Source organism: Crinia signifera, chromosome 6, assembly GCF_055691185.1.
Source record: "Crinia signifera chromosome 6, ASM5569118v1, whole genome shotgun sequence".
Taxonomy (NCBI): domain Eukaryota; kingdom Metazoa; phylum Chordata; class Amphibia; order Anura; family Myobatrachidae; genus Crinia; species Crinia signifera.
The window spans coordinates 67181794-67204679 of NC_139222.1; the positions used below are offsets into that span (position 1 = coordinate 67181794).

General features: G+C 44.3%; 1 protein-coding gene across 4 annotated transcripts in view; it reads left to right on the forward strand.

The window, feature by feature from the left end:
- The window catches only part of KAT6B (lysine acetyltransferase 6B), a 133948-nt gene that overhangs the window by 85117 nt on the left and 25945 nt on the right, over nucleotides 1-22886 (forward strand). For 3 of the 4 annotated variants that reach the window (XM_083146209.1, XM_083146211.1, XM_083146210.1), the window contains 6 exons: nucleotides 2521-3461; nucleotides 8032-8156; nucleotides 9423-9538; nucleotides 11332-11473; nucleotides 19617-19778; nucleotides 22558-22651. In XM_083146209.1, the coding sequence (XP_083002335.1) occupies nucleotides 2521-3461; nucleotides 8032-8156; nucleotides 9423-9538; nucleotides 11332-11473; nucleotides 19617-19778; nucleotides 22558-22651 (1580 nt within the window). The remainder of the gene's footprint in view (nucleotides 1-2520; nucleotides 3462-8031; nucleotides 8157-9422; nucleotides 9539-11331; nucleotides 11474-19616; nucleotides 19779-22557; nucleotides 22652-22886) is intronic. The other variant, XM_083146213.1, reaches the window with a different exon arrangement.

Sequence of the window (22886 nt, forward strand, 5' to 3'; positions counted from 1 at the left end):
CGGGGACCCGAGCGCTGCGGCTGCAGCGTCACCCCAGACTCGCGGACAGGCTCCCCCATCCAGCGCGGCTGCGCTCACAGAGGGGTAGAGCCAGACTCAGCAGGAGCACGGAAGGACATTCCGGCCGCAGGACACACAGGGTAAGAAGCGAGCAAGCGGGACGCCGCACCTCGCTGAATCCCAATACGTACCCCGCACTCCTGCACACCTTAAGCAATTGTCGTTACATCTGCGAACTTAAGCACATTTGTGCCAGACTTTATCACCACAACCCAGTGAACTGTCGCTATTTGACTGCCCAAAGAGACATAAGCCCAGTTGAGCTTATGGTATAAAGGGGTCCGTTGACACCCTCATTCCCCTCGGGGCTCTTAAAAAGTGACAGAAGGACTGGTTTTCACCTGGAGGAAAGACTTTCCAGTCACGACTGGAAACAGCCTTTTCCCACCACGCATGCCATTATTTACAGTGATATCTGCACATTTCCAATACAAAATAAAAACATTTATCTTACAAAACACCTCTCCTCATTATTATACCATCACACGTAGAGGCAGCGCTTCAGCCTAACCCTTCTTTGTTTCCATTTATGACCCACAGGGGAAGCGGGTAACCCCTGAGGCTAAGCAGCGCCCAAACCATTAGCCACTTTAAGCGAGCGCAGTGTACACCCCAAATCTAGGCATGCAGAGAGCTACCCCACATTAACAAGGAACTCAGAAACATGAAGAATACACGTTACCACTTATAACAGGGTTTGTGGCCCTTTCTTCAGATTTATTGTGTGATCCTATGATCTACAGACGTTTTAGAATTGCTGTCAGAGGATCAGGAAAAAAATGAACATTTATGTATCCTCTCTTCAGACACCAGGAGAGTATAGCCGCTAATAGGGGTGCCAGATCGGAAGCTCGCATCCGATACCCAGAAGCTGTCACTGTGAGAACTGGATCGGTGTTTAAAGCTCTTTAATTGGTGGCATTGGGAAGTTCTGACGTTCATATCAGAAAGACTTCCAGCTGCCAGGACTGTCTGGGGTTAAGAGATTTACTATCCAAGAGTATGGAGGAGAGTCAGGAAACCTTAAGGCTAGGACTGTAGGAGTCCATTTATTTTAGAATAAAAGTACTTTCCCATGTGTCTGGTATTGTATGGGCAGATGTATTAAGCCTTAACAAGAGATAAATACAAGGGTGATAAAGAGAGATACGCATCCAGCCAATCACCTGCTAACTGCCATGTTACAGGCTGTGTCTGAAAAAAGTCAGTAAGGAGCTGATTGGCTGGACATTTATCTCTCTTTATCACCCTTGCATTTATCTCTTGTTAAGTCTTAATACATCTGCCCCATTGTGTGATAAGATGCTACTTGTTGCTGGGTAACTCAAGGTACACCATACTTGCCTACTGAACCCTCCCCGTGAGGGAGAAAATGCTCTGTTCCTGGACTTCCCTGGTAATGTATGCTTGCCATCACCTGTGGTGAGCTAGGTAGTTGATAAGAAAGGCGTTTCACCACAAGTGATGGTAATCATACATTGCCAGGGAAGTCCAGGAACAGAGTGTTTTCTCCCTCATGGAGAGGGTCAGGTAGGCAAGTGGTAGCTGTAGCTATGCTCTGGATGTCCCGGTATTGTTACAGAAATAGTTCCATCTTTGGTAACCTTTCTTACATTGTTAGATGTAGCCATTGTTTAAATAAGTTCTCGGTAGGTGCAGAGGATAATGTGACGCGGAGTATAAGTGATCATTTAGAGCAGCGTTGTAAAGGACGATCTTTGTGGATATTGCATATACTATATGTAAAAAAGTTCATATAGAAGAAATGATACAGTAGTATTCAACAGTAAACTTAACCTATGTTTCGTTCTGTTTTTCTTGTTCATAGCTGCATCGCGTGATGAGTATACTGTACTAGAAATATGAACTAATAAAATAGTTATGTATTTTCAGTAAAATGTACTGCCACAAACCTGTTGTCAGGCTTAAAACTGCTGAAACGCTGTACATTTCTTACTTGAGTTGCATCTAAATCCACTAAGATGGCTTAATAAGATTCCATGGACATGATTTTATCGGAGGAATCCTCTTACACCTATATGTATGTGCCGCACAGCGGTTAATGTCTGGCTCGAGTGAGCCGGCAGGTCCTGCGTGACTCTGTTAACGTTGGTAGTCTCCTCCCACAATATCCCCCCTCCATGTCAAGAACAAAGGATCTTGACATGGAAAAAAAGTGTAACACTTGATATGCAGATTCACAGACTAATTTGCATATAGATATAGTAATGTTGCATATAAAATTAATTCGTACAAACTTCCAGTGTTTCCTCGTTGCATCGCATTGCAACAGAGACTCACTGGACATGGCATGTCAGGTGGGAGTGTTTTGTGTGACAGCAGCAAAGATACAAGGACACATTTTTATGTATGATTTGGAGCTCTTGCTTCATTAGAGTTGAGTGCATGTTACATACGGTACCGATATAACATGCATATGTCCTATTTGTTTTTTTGCAGGTGTATGTCCAATGAAGGAGGACCTATGAATTCTTTCCCAGGAAGGGGGCCATCCGGTAGGAGTCAAAAAACTAAAATGTGTCCCACCACACTGCCATCTGGTCATGCTGCATCCGTGAAGGACCCCATCAGCAGCCTGGCTGCGACCGACCTCACTCGGCCTGGCCCCCATCCCATCAATTCCACCTTCACCTCCACTTGTTCCCCCCTCAAAGTTAACAAGAAAACCAAAGGGCTAATTGATGGCCTCACTAAGTTTTTCACTCCATCACCTGAGGGGCGCAGATTTCGTGGGCGAATTGTAGACTTCTCTATGCATCGCCGGCCCAGGAAAAAACGTACTGACCCAGAGGCTTGCACTCTCCATATGCTGGGGATGGGTACCACGCACAAGCTAAGCTGCCCCCCTCAGCCTTCACAACCTGCTCCTTCTCTCTCACATATCACCTCCCTGTCTGGCAACAGCCCAGGCTCACAGAAATCCAGCAATTCCACCACGTCCAACTCCCCCCAGAGTTCCTCGAGTCACTCCAGCGCCCCTTCCCTCAGAAGCCTCCCCAGTAACAGTCAACTGAAGGGGCTCTTTGATGGACTGTCCCACATCTATGCCACCCAGGGCCAGCCACGCCAAAAAAGCCACCCAAGCTATGCGCCTCCAAAACACATTCGCCGCAAAGGCAGACTGTACACCTCAACACACTTCTTTGGCAAGAGGGACGCTAGGAGTAGGCTCCTCCTCCCCCACCCTACCCCATCTGGCTGGGCAGTGCCCCGGGGTCGGGCTTTGAAAGCCATTGCTCAGTTCAAGCGCTCAACGTTCCTTATAAAGCACAGGACACTAGGCAGGTTAAAGTATAAAGCGGGAGCCATAGGGGCGGGAGCCAGGACACCAGAAAAGGTCAGCCTGGCAGACAGCAGGACTAAGCCCGTCCAGGATGATGGTAAGCACAGGCTTAAGAAACCCTTCCTTAGCCCTTTTTTCTTACACTCCCAGTTATTTGCTCTGTTATTTGTCTCTTTAATGGTAATGCCCCTGTGTTCTCCTTTCATCACTGATCTGACAGAATCACCATGTGCAGCACAAAAGCAGAAAATTACACATTGCTTTGAGCCAGAACAGTTGACCAGCTGGCACCTAAACAATTGAAGATTAGGCTTTTGCGTAGATGTACAGGAAGATTGTGGCTTTACATATAGGGTAGGTTAGTGTGGTCCTCCTAAAGGAGCATATTTTGCCTATGAGCCCCTTAAATGCTTGATCGCAAAATTGCAGATGTTATTTAAACGGAGTAGGAGAGGAGATAAATGGGCAAACATGACAGCAATCCCATTATGTGCTGATTTTCGTTTTGTATTATCCACATACTGTATAAATCCTAAATCTCCATTTGCATCTGCACAGCAAGACACACGGACTGCAATTTACAATCTGGTTTAACAGATTGAAACTCCGATGTGGCCGGAATCAAACCCATCCCGTTTATGCATCACTTAGTTAATGTGAGGTCCGTAGCGATGTGTTCAGATAACTTAAAGCAATTGTAAAGTACTGGAGATTTAATAGGAGTGCTGGGCCAAAGGCAGACAGTGCTTTTATATGACTTGGCACCGAGATAACATAAAACACATCGGGCTTGCAAAAGCACTGCAGTAATAGTCTGCCCACAAGCATAGCAAATCCACTACACTCTGTAGTTGGGTTTTCAGTGTATTAAACACAAGATGGGCCAGGCTAGCCTAAAGAGTAGAGTGTGTTCTTGCTGTACACATTACATATGTAACCAAAATACTTAATCTGCGTTCTGCCAGCAAATAAAAGGTCTAAGTAATCTATGGTCAAAATGTTTGTTCTCAGGTTTAAATGGTTTACTAAAACGCCTTTCTAATGAGTGATCTGTACTTGGCAGTGCCAGCTGGTGCAGTTGAATTCAATTTCCCATTCTGTCTTTTAATATTGATTTGCATATATAAGTATTAGTTAGGGTCCTGTTCCCAAAATAATACAATTTAATCCTGTGTAACGTTCCCACTAAATGTTTCTTAGTGTCTATTACAGAGAATAGAACAATGCTGCTCTTTTAGAATTCATTTTCTCCCTTTTTATTCCTACTGAATAGACTTTGATTCATGCATTTCAACTTTCCCTTTTAAAATGACTCTAACTCTTAGTCATTTCTCTATTTCCACATAATTGTGCTCTGCTTGGTCTCTGTTGCCATGTGCATTAGTGTTAGACATTAGCCCAGCTCTTACCACCTCCGCGGCCTCCATATTTCCATTGCTTTTGGCTCTTTGGCATGGCTGGTCCAGCCTCCTCTCATCCCTTCCTCAGGCTGGTCCGTTTATGTGCGTACTGCAATGTCCCCGGCTCTGCTCCTCCTTCCCTCCCTCACCTTATGCTCTTCCATCCTTTATCCATTGCTTTACTTGTGTTCCACTCCATTCCAGCAAATTCTTCTCTATAACTGTGTCTCTAATCGTTTATGACCCAAATAACCTGCCGAATATGCGCTTGATAAGTGTTTCATGTGTGTTGTTATTTTAATATTAACAATGAAAGTTTTTTTTTTTTTTTTCTTGGCTTGCTTGACCTGCGTTGTAAGTTTTTGTTTTTACTAGGATTTTAGCATAAAAAATATTTTTTATAAGTAATAAGAAATCAAAATACATTAAACTTACAGAAAGTGAGGGTTCTGTGCTGAATCTGCACTCAGGAAATGGAAATGCTAAATGCTGATGTAAAGCACTTTATAATGGCCTGCTGTGCAGCAATTCATCTATATGACATAACTGTGACATAACTGTAAACAGTGAGGGGGAATTATGACCGCAATATTAAGTTTTATTCTTATATTATTGAACTGCTGGTGTTTAAAGGATTGCTGAAATCATAAACTCTTTGGCAATACTAAAGGATTAGAGTAGGGATATTGTAGCCTCACTGATGTATAATCCTGCACCTGCCCCCAACTCCCTATACTTTAGTTACAGATACTAATAAGTAATCACATACGTTATCTACAAGCCTCTTACTCATTGCCATGGAATGATGACCGGTAAAGAGTAGTATATGTATGTGGCTAGTAAATGTTGAATTGCAACTATGTGTATTTCAAATGTGATACTCATGTACCTCCCAACAGCTCAAGCTTTCAGAATTTGTTTAATAATGCCCAGGATTTGGAACACCCGGGAATTGAACCTTTTCCCACAGTGGCACCGGCCTTGGATATACCCAAATCGGCACTATTTACACTGCACGTGTAAATCTCTTTTAGCCGGGGCTTTGAAATGACATCATCTACAAGCATCAAGAAATACGGCGGATCAGTATTTATTGAGCAAGGCCTCCATCCCATTAGGCCACACCACACCATTAAAGGTGCACCACATCACGCTGCTGGACAAGCCCAGCTTCCAGCATGTACGCTGTCCACATAGCTGGGCAGATGGCGTGCCATTGAAAGCAAACAGCTACTTAAGTCATTTATGTTGTCCCACTGGTAAAATAAACTAAATAGGTTGAGCCATATATTAGATGCTATTAGATAATTAATAAATATGGAGTTGTATTAGTTTAGTCACCAAACCTTTTATTGCAATCCGTTCTTAATGAGCATTTTTCCTTCTATGCGGTGTGTAAGCCACAGGTGCCAGTCACACAATTTGACTTGTTTATGAACAGTAATTCAGCATATACAGAACAATCACCCCACCTAAAACAAGCTGGTAAGAAATGAGACTCCCAAATATCGCTTGGTGCACCTGTAGGCGATAAAATTTGTGGCATGATGGAAACTTGTGCCAGTCCCATGCAAGGTGCAGATTTTCTCTCTGAGTATGAACTCCAATGTTGCATCTTTTAACAATTCCAACAACATTTCCATAACATGCCCATAATATGCAGGATCACTCGCCAGAGATATGCCTATGCCCCATGGCATGTGCCACGTGTGATCCCAAAATATCGTAATAATTGGGCAAGACTAACATGAGTGAAGGAATGTACCTTTTTCGCCACACTGTCTCTAACAGGAGCTTGATGATGATGTAAATGTGTGAACCTTAAACGGCACAAAGTACTGTCCCTCATGTACCTTAAAGCACATCTTCCTATGGCCATGCTGATGGAAGTTTTGGCAATTCTTGTCCTAATTGTGAACCATCCCTCATCATCATGGAGGTTGCCAATTGGGGGAAGTCAGGGCCAGAATGAAATGATATACTGTCTAACTGAACTGTTACATTTCCGGCCTACCAAATGTACACAAAGGCATTCATACTGAGAGAGAATCCAAAGGTTATGAAAAGCAAACTCTGTTATTGAAGCTAATAAACTGAAGGTATTGGTAGTGGTATAATGTGGAAAGTGAGCAGCAAATTTGACACTAAGAATGTGTTAACTGTTCAGTTCTTAAACACTGCCAAAAAGAAGACATATTACCTGTCCAAAACAGGTGCAGAAGCCATTGAATGAGTTGTAATGGTATTGATCCTGCCAAATCTATAGGTGCAGACATTGTGCTACATCTTTTTCTAGAGTTTGAGGGTATAGGGGAAAGCAGTAGTATATACTTGCAGAGGAATGCACAGAGCCATGGCTTTAGAAATGGGATATTGATTTTGTATCCGGATAGGGAGCCCTATGTCTGTAATTCCGACTGAAGATAAGGGATTGGAAAAGGATATCATCTGTAAAAAGAGAAATACTGAATCCTCCCCACTTGAATGCCCCTGATATTTGTATTGGCTCTATTTTATCCCGCCAATATCTCAGTGCAGAGAGCAAAAATAAGTGGAAAGAGCCCCCCGTTTTGTTTTTCCGATTACCCAGAGCACAACATGAAAAGTGCAAACTATTCGTGATAAGTCCCCCTACACTAACTCGATTGGGGCTGATTTCACCCATTCCCGACGGAACAGGCTGAAAAATCATCCCAAATCAGGTCAGTGTGATGTCTCCTCAGGTCCAACCGCCGGTTGTTAACGTCCAATCTTTCATGTAAGCGCTCTTTCATGATGCCGTCGTTGATCGCGTCTTCTGAACTTATTGACATGCAGGAAGTCTGACTATTTTGGGACCAAAGGGACGGACTGGTCCTTTTATAGCTGAGGTTGAGGCAGCTTATGACTGGACGTAGTGCACGATTTTCTGCCTAAAAACCTTTTTTGAATGCCGGAAGATCTGTATATATTGCTAATGGCAGCATACTCCTGGATGTGGCCACTGACCATGTATTTTGCAAGATTGCACAGTGTGTATGTACTATCGTTTTGTCTGGGAATTCAAGGAAGATTGTTGACTACATTGCATCGTTTGCATGTCGTCTATTGTGTATGCACCTTTTTAGAAGGAAGTTGCTGATATTTTTCCATATTTTGTGCATTCGTGTTTAGATCCACCTGTTAAGAAAATTTAATGGTTTTCAGAATATTGTTTTAATATGGTCACAAACAAACAAAAGTTTTTTCACCATGGTGGTTAAATAATATATATACTTTGAACATCAGATGCTGACCTGAAGACACATATCAAGCAGGAGCGGTGGAATGCGGTTTGTGTTCCAGACCGGCCAGAATTTGTCACCCAGGAAGATGTTGACATATTCCGGCAGGCAAGGGAGCTATCTTTTGAGGTTTGTGTTTGCTACAGAGATTTTATAAAAGTGTACTTAGTGGAATAAAATATTGATTGTTACTGAGTCTTATCTTTTATTAATAGCTTACACTAATTGCTGAGAGTACTATTTTTTTTTTTTGGTTTAGACTAGTACATCGTCTTAACTTCATACACCACACCGAATAACGTAATAAAGTTGATTGTCTATCAAGTTCCATCTTTCATAGATTCGAAAGGCCCCCATACGGTGTGAAATCCCCAGTGATCCCCCCTTGAGCTGCCTGGGAAGGATCGCTTGTGGTCCTTTTGCATGTGATCCAAGCCTGTGCCCGGGAGATTGCTTGTGCAGCCGGTGCGACGCCCAGTCTCCGATATGATGAGCACGGGACCGCTCGATGCCTTGGACCTGCTTTCATCCACCTGCAATTTGGGCTCTTTTCCTTTGATTGATCACCACAATGGCAGGGAAAGAGCCCAAATTGCAGATGCATAGGGTATGGGGGCCTTGATTGTAGTGGCAAAGGGCAACCCAATTGTTGAATCACGTACCACCCAAAAATTTCTTATTGAAATTAGTTACCACTATATGGTAATGTCCGCTAATAATTATCGCTGTTTACACAATTTCATGTTTTTAAAAACCCTGTACCCTATATTCAAGAAGTGCTCTGACTAATGGAATAGTAATGCTGTGTTTGCATCACATGCAGTGTAATCCCTACATCCTAAGATTATATTACTGGTGCCTGTCCATGGGTTTCCCTCCTATGTCCCTATAGATTGTAAGCTTGCAGGGCCCTCTAACCTCCAAGTCTGTCTGTTGTTACCCAGTTTGTTTTATCTCCGTCTACAATTGTAAAGCGCAAAATAATCTGCTGCGCTATATAAGAAACTGTCAATAAACAAATAAAAATGTACTATGTGCAGACACTACTGGCTGCTACCACTGCTCTCTATTAACTGTCATTACGAAGTCCTGTCTATTTACACTACTAATGCGCAAGTAGCTGAATTATTATTACAGCCTACACACATACCTCTACATTTATCTGCATTCAAACTTCTGTTTTCTCAAAGTCAATCTACAATGATGACCTACTTAAAATATCTATAAAGTCTGTAATAATATAGATGGAGGTATCCTAGTTTCCACAAGTAGGAGAATGTTAGCTTCTGTTCCTTACCCTGCTTATTTGTAAGGCTGCTAATCTAATGTATTATACACTTCCATGACCGTATTTAAATCTGTAGTCCTAAAAACCTCTACTTTCATTTTGTTTAGAAAATAGGCTGCAAGACTCTGGGTGACCAGACAGGGCGTTATCCCTCGGTCATTGAGTTTGGAAAATATGAAATACAGACATGGTACTCTTCGCCTTACCCACAGGAATATGCAAGGTGAGTGCACTTGCCCTTTACAGCTTTTTCTAAAAATGTTTAACCTAAATATTATTTTGTTTTTACCAAGTTCCCTACTAAGTTCAAATTAAATGGACCCAGCAGTTTAGAGCAAAGTATGTTTTACTTGAATCCTTTTATTTGTAAAAAAAATCTCTTTCTATTTTAATTTGGTGAATAAAATGTGCCAAAGGATTTTGTCATAGATGCCTTAGGAATTATTTAAACTAGCCCAAATTTCTCTGGCATTGAGGTCAGGTGCAGGGCCGCTGACAGGGGGGTGTTGTGGGTACAGCCGTCCAGGGCTCCGGCCGTTGGACGAGCAGAGGCAGCTAATTTTGCCCACCGCAACCCTCCGCTGTGCTGCCTGCACTGCACTCAGTCCTCGGGACTCAGCAGGTCCCAAAGCACAGGCTTCTTTAATGCAGGATGCCGGTGGCCAATTAAAATGCTGCACCGGCTTTATAGCCAATCCGAGCAGCTGCCAATACACAAGCTCTGATTGGCTTACCAGCCGGTGCTGGATTTTAATGGGTTATAAAACAGTGTAACTATAGTGAAAATTGTGTTCACAGGGGGGCTGTTACAGTGTCGCACTTACAAGGTCTGATTCCAAATCTACTAAAAGTCAGGAGGTGTGTTTGCATGATGTAAGCTCCGTTTAGTGTTAAAGCAGAGGAATACCCTTTGGATTTTTTTTATAGTATATGTACAGGCTGAGTCTCCAATGGTTAGGACTTGTAGTGTTTTGTATTTGTACATATTTTGAAGTATTTGCATACCATAATGAGATCTCTTGGGGATAAAACCCAAGTCTAAACAGTCATAACATCTTTGCTGTGATGCTTGTGTATCGCAGAACGGATGTCCCAGCCTAGCAGGGTGCATGCAATGGAGCACGCTCCTGCTATGCCATCAAAGTGAATGGGCATATGCCCGCCTACCATCACTTCAATAGGTACTGGCAAGCGATGTGAAGGATTGAAATGGCATTATAAAAGGTAGTTCTATTTATAGAATGGCATTTGCCTTTGTAACAAAAGTCTGTGGACCTCTGGGTTAAACTTTTACGTTACTTATTTAAAGTACTATTTATAGTAATGATTATGTAAATAGCTCTGGGGGATTGTAATCTTTGAATACGTGTTTTATTTATTGGCACCATGCATGCTACTCGTTTTTGGATTACACACTTGTCAGATTGGCTCCCTGTGTGCCTACTATTTCTATGATTAATGAGTTGGCAATTGTGGTGGCGACTTTGATTGAACTGGCACAGACACAGTTACTGAAAGTCCATGAAAAAGTGTATTCTGTGCAACACAGATAGGGTTATTTTAAGTCCATTTAAGAAGCTCTTCTTCAGTTACGGCTGATTTTAAAAGAAAATATCCAATAAATGTGTGTCCTGCGGCTGACACGGAGCAGATTGTGTCAGTCTGTTCAGAAAAGGGGTATGTGGTAGCCAATACTATTTTGCTGGAAAAATGAATTCTGGTTTTGGGGGTATGCTGAAACGTCAGCTGCACATTCAGTGTCTTGAGTCGTTTGTGTCAGAAGTCTGCGAGAATGCCACTGTTATCTATCTGTCTATCTATATATATCTAGATCTATATCATGGGGGACATTTTGGCACATGACCGTTCCTGATGATGTCATATTTGAGAAGAGGTTCAGGAACAGAGTGCCTGCTGAAAAATAGCACTGGTGGTAGCATTGATTTATGAATGTGTATGATTTTGATAATATAGAGATTTTTTTCAGATTTTGACATTTCTTAAATCTTTCATTAGATTACCAAAGCTTTACCTGTGTGAGTTCTGTCTGAAATATATGAAAAGTAAGACTATCCTACTGCGCCACTTAAAGAAGTGTGGCTGGTTCCATCCTCCAGCCACTGAAATCTACCGGAAGGATGATCTCTCAGTATTTGAGGTGAGTGTGGCTATATGATCTGCTCACCGCCGGACAGACCGTGTCTGAAAGATTATTAAAGCAAATGGGAAAATAAAATATGTCTAATTCTGTAATGCTGCTTTCCAACTGCAGACCAGTTTAAAGTAATGGTAATCTTAAATGGTATTTAAAACGGTATTCGCATTCCCACTGCAGCAGATTACTGTTTTAAACACCATTTAAGTACCATTCCCATTGCAGTGAACCGTGTAAAATGTAGAGTGGCTAATCCCCCCCCCCCCCAAGTGTAAAGAGTGCCTAACCCTCCGTACCTGCCCTGTGCCCCCACCTCCCCTCCCCTCCCCTCCCCTTGTACTTACCTGCACGGGGATGCAGGGCAGTGGGGAGGCAGCGGGGGTCCATGCGGGGTCCAGGCAGTCCCAGTGCCTGATGAGAACTAGTAGTTCTCACTTTGTGCATATGTAATGAATGCACGTGCATACTAATGAGCCACTCATTACATATGCGCATATGTAATGAGCGGCTCATTATTATGCATGTGCACTCATTACACATGCACAAAGTGAGAACTACTAGTTCTCGTCAGGCACTGGGACTGCCTGAAGGCTAAATAACGTTTAAGAGGCATTCCCACTGCCTCTTAAACGTTATTTTAACGTGTAGGACTCTGCTTTAAAAACGGGTTGAACTACCATTTAACTTTAAACGGTATTTCAACTCTGGCACTTTCCCACTGCAGCCTTAAAAACGGTAAATTGCGCTGAAAATCGGCAATTTACCGTTTTTTAGCTGCAGTGGGATAGGGGCATAATTAAATTATCCGATCATGTTGTTTATTTTATTAATGCATTTGTGTACATGATGAGCAGGGCCTGATGAAAGGTTCCCTAGGCTAATACACATGCAAAGCTGATGAACATACATGTATGACCGCTCAGGGACTTGCCAGTCATATTGCCCATGTAACCTAGGTTATACAACTGGCATGTATGATGTAGTGCTTGTGGAGTGGGAAAGAGACTTTAGGCTGCCCAGCTGGCACTTTAGCACAGTGGTTCCATCAGTAAGTCACCTTCTAATGAGTTTTCTGTTGGCTTTCCCATTTGTGACTACACTGCTTGCATCATATTATCTAAAACCATAATTTGCATTAGTTTTCAGATTAGACATGATCTATCAGCAGAAAGTCTGTGTTGTCTTGGAAGACGTCCTTTGTTTGAGTATTAATGGTCAGCCCTACTTAACATACTTTCTGTGTGGTTGCCCTGACATTTCCTAGATTTGAAGTCAGGCTCACAGATCTGTAGTAATCATATTACTCCTTACTGCCGCTGTGTGTAGTGGAACCACAATTACCACTACCAGTCTACTGACATTATATAGAAATGACATGAAGCAGGAGATGCTGCACAATTCAGCAATTAATGTAATGGGCATGCTTGCTGTGGACATGGCCGACAGCTAGGCTATGGCATGCCGTGAGTGACTGAAATGAAACAAACAACTTCGTGCGCCCAAGGCAGCATAACCACAGCTTCACGGTGTATTTAAATGAAAGCGGGAGAAGCTTATGCCATATTGTGTTAATACAAACTGATTTAGTAAAAGCCTGAAGAGCGATATCTCCTATTAGTGTCCTCCAACTCAGGGAGGTTACAGAGTATTTCTGTCTAGAACATGACAATACAGGAATGTCGTTCCTCTCTTTCCCGCTTAAGGATTTGCTCCAAGTGTACAATATGGTTTGAATCTTTATCCTAAGTGAATTCACCGATTTGTGATTGTAATGTTTATAAATATTTGTTCATTAGGAGCACTAAACAAAACTCAACTGGAATTTACTATACATAGTTTATTTTTCTTTCATTTTGTATTAGACACCACTATATATTCAGATATCGCTCATATTTATTTGTTCCGCACCCATTACTTGCTTATCCTTGTTGTGTGGTGTGGTGTTGTGTGAACTTTGAGTTTTATTTAGGCCCCTTGATGTAACAAGAGAGCCCCAACCACAGTATATTCTCCTGGGAGAACTTAAAGAAGGGGTACTTAGCTTCATTGTCCTTTTTTTAATAAATAACTGATTAAAATCTCTTCCCCTACTGGTTACATGTCCTCTGGTTATACAGGGGCTCAACAAAAAATATTAGTAAACTGAGATGGATGCTATTTTTCTTAATGTAGTTTATATCCTTTTTTTTTTATAATTTCTCTACCGTCCAATGGGATACTGGGTTATACTATGGGGATAGAGATCCAGGAGAGACAGGCACATTAAAGCTTTCAGTGTGGGTGCACTGGCTCCTCCCCTCTATCTCCCTCCACTAGTCAGTTTAGAAAAATGTGCCTCAGGAGAGGCAGTGCTTTCTGGATGCTCCAGAATTTTTTCTTCAAATTTTATTTAGTTTGTTATTTTGGGGCGCTGCTTTGACCAGGCAACTGTCCTACTTCGAGGGTGTAAGGGGTAGGGTCAGTCCCCGGCCTCTTCAGGTGCAGAGCTGACCCTGCTGCAGGACAGTCTGTCCTGAGTGGGGCCTGTCACCGCACAGCATTGCGCTGTAGCGAGCAGGCCCCCCAGCTGCCGAACAAAGACGTCAGTGGTGAGTACTGGTTGGGGGTCCCATAAGGGACACCCCAAACCGCTCCGTGCCGCAAGATGGCGGCGGCAGTAGCGGCGGCCCTCTTGCAGGGACCGCGCGACCCCGCACCATCACACTGGCATAGGGTAATGCCGCTGGACCACCAGGGATGCCCAGAACGTTTTAAAATCATTTTATATGTAAAACGCTTCTTATGCCAGTATAAATATAAGGAAGCGCCAGCTCCGTTTAAAGGGGGCATGGCTTCGCTCAGAGCGGGACCAGGCTCTGCTGGGCGCGCTCTGTCTCTGCTTCCTGCTTCTTCACGCATCCAGATTTCGCCATTACAGCTCCTCAGCGGCGTGGTGGATTTGATCCTTTGCAGCAGCGGCAGAGACAGCAAGTTATAACAGCGCAGCAGCGTTGCTTGGCTGTGTTAATTACACTGTGTATTGCATATCACTGTGTGTTTTGTGCGTTACCAGCTCACTCTAATCCGTGAGTTAAGGTTTGGGGTGTACTGGTCTCCTCATATTGCTCTGAGTCTAACCCACTGGCTAGTTAACCACTTGTACACAACACTATAGTCTCTAATACAGAGGGTATTACACTTATACTGTGTAGAGTTACAGCACATCAGGTGTGGGTGTTGTGTGTGCGTGTGTGCGCTGCTGGGGGTGTCCTGTTGCTTCATCATGGTAAAAAAGTTAACATGCATGGTGTGCAGCACAAAGTTCATTCCAGCTTCACAGTCACAGGTTACCTGTGAACCGTGTATGATGACACAACCCAGTGGTGTAGGCACTAAGGTCAGTGGGGTACCCCCACAACTTGTGGATGGGTCACAGGCTGATAATCAAGAGCCTGCCTGGGCCAGCAGCATAAAGACGCTGATGGACTCTGTTGCTTCCCAGCTCTCTGCAAATACACAGCAGACGCAGAGGGTGCAAAGGGAATTAGCCATGTTGTCTGCCAGGGTTGATATTCTCACCCCTCCCCCTGCTCAGCCTCCAAAGCGGCCTGCTACTGCAATGGCCCCTGACTCTGATGATGATGACATCCCTGAAGTGGGTGATGGGGCAAATGATCAGGATACTGTTCATACCTGTACCAAGACAGGAGCAAGGCCAGGGTTACTATTCAAACCTGTTCCTTGTCCCCAAGCCGGACGGTTCAGTAAGGCCCATTTTGAATCTGAAATCGCTGAACCCCTTCCTGCAGGTGTTCAAATTCAAAATGGAGTCACTCAGGTCGGTGATTGCCTCCCTGGAAAAAGGGGAATTTCTGGCCTCGGTAGACGTCAAGGACGCCTATTTACACGTCCCTATTTGGCCTCCCCATCAAGTCTTTCTAAGATTTGCGGTGGGAAACTGCATTATCAGTTTCAGGCGCTGCCCTTCGGGCTGTCAACTGCCCCGCGCGTCTTTACCAAGCTCATGGCAGAAATGATGGTCCTTCTCAGGCTCCAGCGGGTAAATGTCATACCCTACCTGGACGACCTGCTGATCAAGGCAGGATCCAAGAAGCCCTGGTGTGTGCGTTAGACCTGACTATGCAGGTGTTGAGAGACCAGGGGTGGATTTTAAACATCCCAAAATCCTCGTTGCTCCCGAGCCGCAGAATGGTGTTCCTGGGTATGACTCTGGACACAATAGAGCAGAAGGTGTTCCTGCCGGCCGAAAAGGCGTCCGATCTACAGGAATTGGTAAGAGAGGTCCTATCAAACCCTTAGGTCTCGGTGCACCTCTGCCTCAGGCTCCTGGGCAAGATGGTGGCCTCATTCGAAGCCATCCAGTATGCCAGGTTCCACTCCAGGACTTTTCAGCTGGATATCCTCACGAAGTGGTCAGGATCCCCCCGCCAAATGCACAGAAGGATTTGCCTGTCTGCAAGGACCAAACTCTCCCTGCAGTGGTGGCTAGATTCTCCAAATCTATTGGCGGGTCGCTGCTTCCAGATACAGGACTGGCTTCTGATTACCACGGATGCCAGTCTCAGAGGCTGGGGAGCCGTGATACAGGGAGTCCGCCTGCAGGGCCGTTGGTCTCCGATGGAATCCACGCTGCACATAAACAACCTTGAACTGAGGGCTGTTCATTATGCCCTTTTACAGGCGGAGCCTATGCTGCGGGGCAGGGCGGTGCAAGTCCAGTCGGACAATGCAACTACGGTTGCCTACATCAACCGCCAAGGAGGGACAAGGAGCATGCCCTGTATGAGGGAAACCACCCGGATATTCTCCTGGGCGGAACGCCATGTAAAAGCCCTGTCGGCCATCTTTATACCTGGAGTCGACAACTGGGAGGCGGATTTCCTCAGCCGTCACGATCTCCACCCCGGGGAGTGGGGACTTCACCCTCAGGTGTTCCAGGACCTAGTAGATCTTTGGGGGCTCCCTCAGATCGACCTTATGGCCTCACGGTTGAACCACAAGCTGGACAGGTACTGTGCCCGGACCAGAGATCCAGGGGCAACAGCAGTAGATGCCCTGACTTGGACGTGGGATTTTCAGCTGGTGTATCTGTTCCCACCGCTCCCGTTGCTGGCACGAGTGCTAAAGAGGATCCGACACCAGAGAGTAGAAGCCATCCTAGTGGCCCCAGACTGGCCTCGAAGGGCCATGCAAGTAGAAGACCCGTGGCGTCTTCCTCTAAGTAAAGATCTTCTCCTCCAGGGACCGTTTGTCTTTCAGGACTTACCGCGGCTGCGTTTAACGGCCTGGAGGTTGAGCGGCAGATATTAGGCCTCAGGGGACTACATCCCTCTGTAATTACCACCATGACACGTGCCAGAAAGCCAGTCACGGCTTCTCACTACCATGTGATATGGAAGAAGTACATAGCCTGGTGTGAGAAAAATGCTTTGCCACCAGCAGTATTTCGTCTTAACAATCTGTTAAGATTCCTTCAAGCCGGCTTGGATCTGGGCCTCCGGTTGGGGTCCTTGAAGGTACAGATCTCGGCTCTGTCAGTATTTTTTCAGAAAAAACTGGCGCTGTTGTCCACACCTTTCTGCAAGGGGTGCTGAGGATTCAGCCTCCCTTTGTACCACCCACCGCACCTTGGGACTTGGATGTGGTCCTCACCTTCCTTAAGTCCTCTTGGTTCGTTCCATTGGAACAATCTGAGTTAAAACATCTTACGTGGAAGACTGTTGTCCTACTGGCCTTAGCCTCAGCCAGGCGGGTGTCTGAGCTGGGGGCTTTGTGTTGTAAAAGCCCTTACCTGGTATTCCACGAGGATCGGGCAGAGCTTAGGACCAGGCCGCAGTTTCTGCCAAAGGTTGTGTCCGCATTCCATCTGAACCAGCCTATTGTGGTTCCTTCCAGCGCGGTACATCCTGATATACCTCTCTCTTTGGATGTGGTAATACCCTCAAGGTGTATGTTAAACGTACGGCTAGAATCCGGAAGTCGGATAGTCTGTTTGTATTGTATGATGCGCAAAAGAAGGGCTCTCCTGCATCTACAAGGACCATAGCCCGGTGGATTCGATGCACGATACAACAGTCCTATGCATCGGCTGGGTTGTCCCTTCCTCCAGCGTTGAAGGCCCATTCCACAAGATCTGTTGGGACTTCTTGGGCGGCTGCCCGAGGGGTTTCGGCTCTGCAGCTGTGCAGGGCCGCAACTTGGTCAGGGAGTAACACGTTTGTCAAGTTTTACAGATCTGACACTCTGGTCAGGGAGGATTCCCAGTTCGGACAAGCGGTTCTACAGCAGACTCCGCACGTTCCCGCCCGTTCTGGTAGCTAGTATAACCCAGTATCCCATTGGACGGTAGAGAAAATAGGATTTTGGGTACCTACCGGTAAATCCTTTTCTCGTAGTCCATATGGGATACTGGGAGCCCGCCTCTGTGCGGCTTTCTGCTGTAACGACACTGTTACTAACACGGTTAAGGCTTGTTGCCCTGTTGTCACATATTGACCTTCTTCAAGAATTATGGTGAACTCAGAAGTTATGATTCACCTCTTTGCTGTTTTATGTTTATTATTTTGGTTTGGGTGTCCTCACATAGCTCTCCTTCGGCACAGTTTTTCATTAACTGACTAGTGGAGGGAGATAGAGGGGAGGAGCCAGTGCACCCACACTGAAAGCTTTAATGTGCCTGTCGCTCCTGCGGAGGATCTCTATCCCCATAGTATAACCCAGTATCCCATATGGACTACGAGAAAAGGATTTACCAGTAGGTACCCAAAATCCTATTTTTCAGTGGTTTTACATTTTTGTTTTAAATCTACAGTATTTATTTTGCATTGACAAGCATATGTAAATTTTACACAGCCCTTAGGTCAGGGATAGGGGACCTTTGGCCCTCCAGTTGTTGTTGAACTACGCATCCCATACTGCCCTGCTACAGTTTTGCTATTTGGCCATGCTAAAACTGTTGCGAGGCATGCTGGGATGCATAGTTCAAAAACAGCTGAAGGGCCGAAGGTTCCCCATTCTTGCCTTAGGTGTACAGTGCATAGATTTTTCACAAAATTATTGATCATGTAATCTTGGAATATCATAGTGAATATCACACTTCAGGTCCGTATCCAATCAGCTGCAGCAATTTACTGCAGTTAAGGACTCTCAAATTATCCCTGATACGCAGCTCTTAACAGGGTTTATGTTTGGAGTGCCTTAGGCACCCGAAGCATTATCCGCGATCAGCAGCCAAAGCCCGTTTTGTTTTTTTTGCGCAATAACCCAGGAACCCAGATCTCACGTGTTATCACCCCTAAACAGGTAGTTTACCACATGATAAAAATGGGCTATAGGGCGGATATTACCTCATCTAATGTATCCCCTGGGGGCTATCCAATAAGCTCCGTAAGCCGGTGATTATTGGGGATTCTTCTTTGTGTGCCTAGAAGTAGAAACCCCAATAAGCAGCTGCAGGAGACCTGTTTTTATGCGGATAACACAGGGGATCTGGGAACTTATCTGGAACCCATGTGTTATCGGCTGATAACGGGTCATTTAATGCACAGTAGATTATTGGATAGCCCAATAGTACTATCCGTTTTTACGTGTAGAAAATAAGATACGGATACGGCCTTAATTAGATAGGCTGATAGGATACGGGCCTTAATTGGATAGACCAATATGCTATTTTAGACTGTGTTTTTTGTTATATGTTTATGAATATATGTAGATAAATATACTAGTAAGCCCGCTTGAAGCAAAAGCTTTGAAAGCTAGTTGCCTCTTTGTGAGAGAAAGATGTAGTTTAACGTGCTGCCAACAGATGTCACTGTTTCTGAGACACACAGACACAAAACATATATATTATAGCTGTTTATTTATTTATTTATTTATTTATTTATTAACAGTTTCTTATATAGCGCAGCATATTCCGTTGCGCTTTACATAGGGGACAGTGAAACAACAAAACAGGGTATTTACAGACAGTCAAAATGTAGGAGTGCCCTGCTCGCAAGCTTACAATCTATAGCTGTTCCCCACTAATAGGAGTTCCTAAATAGCCATCTTGGCAAACCAGCGCAATGTAAACACATGTTATATTGGTGCCTTGCTATTGGTGCAGTGCCCTGTGAATTAGTGTCAATAGTGCTATGTTTACATTCAGGTTGACGGAAACCTCAGCAAAATCTATTGCCAAAACCTGTGTTTGCTGGCCAAGCTGTTCCTGGACCACAAGACACTATATTACGATGTGGAGCCATTCCTTTTCTATGTCCTCACCAAAAATGACAAGAAGGGCTGTCACTTAGTTGGATACTTTTCTAAGGTAAGACCCGTACAATTTCTTACCAGCAGCTCTATGTCTGACTGACCTGGCTGCAGGTCCATTATACTGCCCAGAACAATATAAACTGTAAAACAATTACCTGATGCAATTCCAACAAGCAATGCAGCATTTGTCTCACCAATAAATGACAATCATGTGCTAAGTCATCACAGGGTTAGTATAGTTGTGGTAAATGAATACAGTTCATCCCCTGGTACCCTGGCATTAAAAGAGATTTAAAAACTCAAATGCTTGCAGTGTGGTACATGATCTTGTCATTACATTTTTTTTTAGAACATTTTGTTTACCTGGAATTAATGTGCTCAATCTGGGAATAGATGTGTACGGCTAGCCAAATGTTTCCGGAGGGCGAATATGGCAAGATCCATTTGTAAGACTCTCACCGTTGAATATATAATGGGTGGTTGTACTGCGCTCCAGTCCTAAAAGGTGTGGTAATATTTAGGAATAATGGTGTTTATGAATTGAGTCACCCCAGTTAATGTTCTGGTGTTTCTACTAGCTTAAGGATTGATGACAAGAAATGAGTGTAAAGGTGCCCATACACGCATAGATTTTGTGTGCTGTGCATTTTGTACCTCAAGCTCCCATGTAATTTTGGCACTTGAAGTGGATGCGATGCGATGCGATGTACTATACTTTGCGGGTGCGATGCGATGAGATGCGATTTTTAGCCTTTTTTAACAAAAAGTTAATAGGTACTAATGGACATTGCATCGCATCGCATGTACTCCTGTACTGATGCGATGCAATGAAGCACAAAAAGCACTGCCTGCAGATACTTTTTGTGCTTTACAATATTGTACCTGCGGGGACGCGCATCGCATCCCGCAGGTACACGGCACGACTTTAAAAGTACAAAACGCATGCGATAATCGCAGCGTGTATGGGCACCTTAAGGAGGTTATTGGATATGCAATGGTCACAATGCCTATCCCAATAACAGTAACCATATTACACCCAATGATAAGACAATGGTGTTAACGAGTGCTAAGTGGCCACATTAAGTATTCCTGATTGCGTCTTACTGCTAGTGCAGCTGGTGGTATGTTTGTAGACTCCGGCCTAACCCTTTGAGTGCCAAGTGAATTTGTGAAAATAGGTGTGACAGTTTCCAAGCAAACATTTGTATCCATCATAATGACCTGTAATGTTTACCTTATATAGGAAATACAATCTATTTTTACACAATACATTTTATTTGAATTTAAATAATAAATGTGAGCGATGCTGATATTTGTACATCTCTCACAGAGATGTTGCCGCTCAAAGGGTTAAGGTGAATATGCAAACTCCCACAGCGAAGAGTGTGTGCACAATAGGTGGGGAGCAAGTGATAATAATATCCGGGGGGAAGCCGGTGGGGTGTACAGGGTGGGAGTCACTGGGGAGTGCAAAATGTGGGACCGGAGGCTGTCGTCCAGGCCTCGGGTAGTGCCACTTTTTAGGAGTGGAGTGCAGTACAATCACCCATTGTATGTTTTATGCTGTGAGGTCGGTCACCTGTCAGTACTGTCAGCTCACCAACCAAATCTACTCTCACCAGCGAATGATTTTGCTACTGGTAACCACTCATAGCAGGCTCAGAGTAGCCAGGATCTATTGGCCTCATACACTATATACATGCAGTTTGGGCTCTTTACATGCGATTGCGGCTATCAGTGGCATGAAAAGCACCCAGATTGCATGTGAATGACAGCAGGTCCGATCGCACCGGAGACTACGAGTCACACCGGTTGCAGAAGCATTCTGTTGGATTTCTTCTGAGTCTGGCAGGCTTGGATGGGATCGCATGCGATATATCTAATGCAAAAGGACCACATGTGATCCTGCCACTCAGGTAGGTCCCGGGTGGCTCAAGGAGTAATCACGGGGGAGAAGTCACCCTAGTGTATTCCCAGCTTTACTCAGTGGCTGCAATTAAATTGGCCTGATTGAGGCCACACCTATGTTATCCTAAGCATACCTAATGTTTTTTCTGTCACGCCATGGCATGCCCATGTCCTGTCAATCAACTCACGAATGGCTAGTGAAAGAAAAAAGTAGCCAGACTTCTTTGCTAACAGGCATCACATATGCGCATTTATCGCATATGTGAATGGGTCCCAGGGTATGGTGCATTGCAACTGGGTCCCATTCAAAGTATAGAGGAGGCAGCGCTGTTAGCTCCAAGCGCTGCTTCTTACCCCGCCCCTCTATGCCGTGTCGGCGCTCCGCCCTGGGTGCCGGGGAGCTTGCAGACTCCTAGAATAAACTGTGTCCTAGTTCCGGGTGCGACCCCGGCATTGCGGTACGAATGGGGTATAAGTTACAGTAGCATTGCAATAACCTGGAAAGGTAAAGCAATGCGCTAAGCTACTGTTACATGTACACTCCAATCAAAGGCTTCAGAGTTCCAAGAAGCTTTTGCAGCAAAGAAAGTAACCTAGACCTTTTCTATAGGGCAGCTGCAGAGTTATAGATGTAGCTTAAGCTGGATGTGTTAGTGAGGAATACCACTCTTTCCCTTGATAATTCTGTCTAGTCCCATTGTCATGTACATGTTTTTTCTGAAACTGGACAGCGTAATATATTTTTTTTAATATAGCATTTAGCTTGTGGGCTAAAAGGCACACATCAGAGTCAGGGGGGGTATTAAAAAAAAAAAAGCATTGGAGACCCACATTCGGATAGCCTTTATATGTTAAACATTATTTCAAATTGACTTAATTTGTGTAACCATCGAACCTAATTTTGCTCCTTTTTTATTTCTGCACAGGAGAAGCTTTGCCAGCAGAAGTACAATGTGTCTTGTATTATGATATTGCCTCAGTACCAAAGGCAGGGATTTGGAAGGTTCCTTATCGACTTCAGTAAGTCCCACCCCCTTCCCCCCTCCCCTGGTATCAGCCTTCATCCCCTCAGGACGAGCACCAATAGAAGCTTTATCATGGTGGCCTATTTCATGTTGAAAGCATTGTAGCATTATTGACCCTCGAGTATTTGGCTTTTTTGTATGTTGCACAATGTTTGCCTGAAGCACACAGTATATTCTATAGAAGTGATCTCTTATTACACAGAGGCATCGAACACTTGTTTTATTTGCAG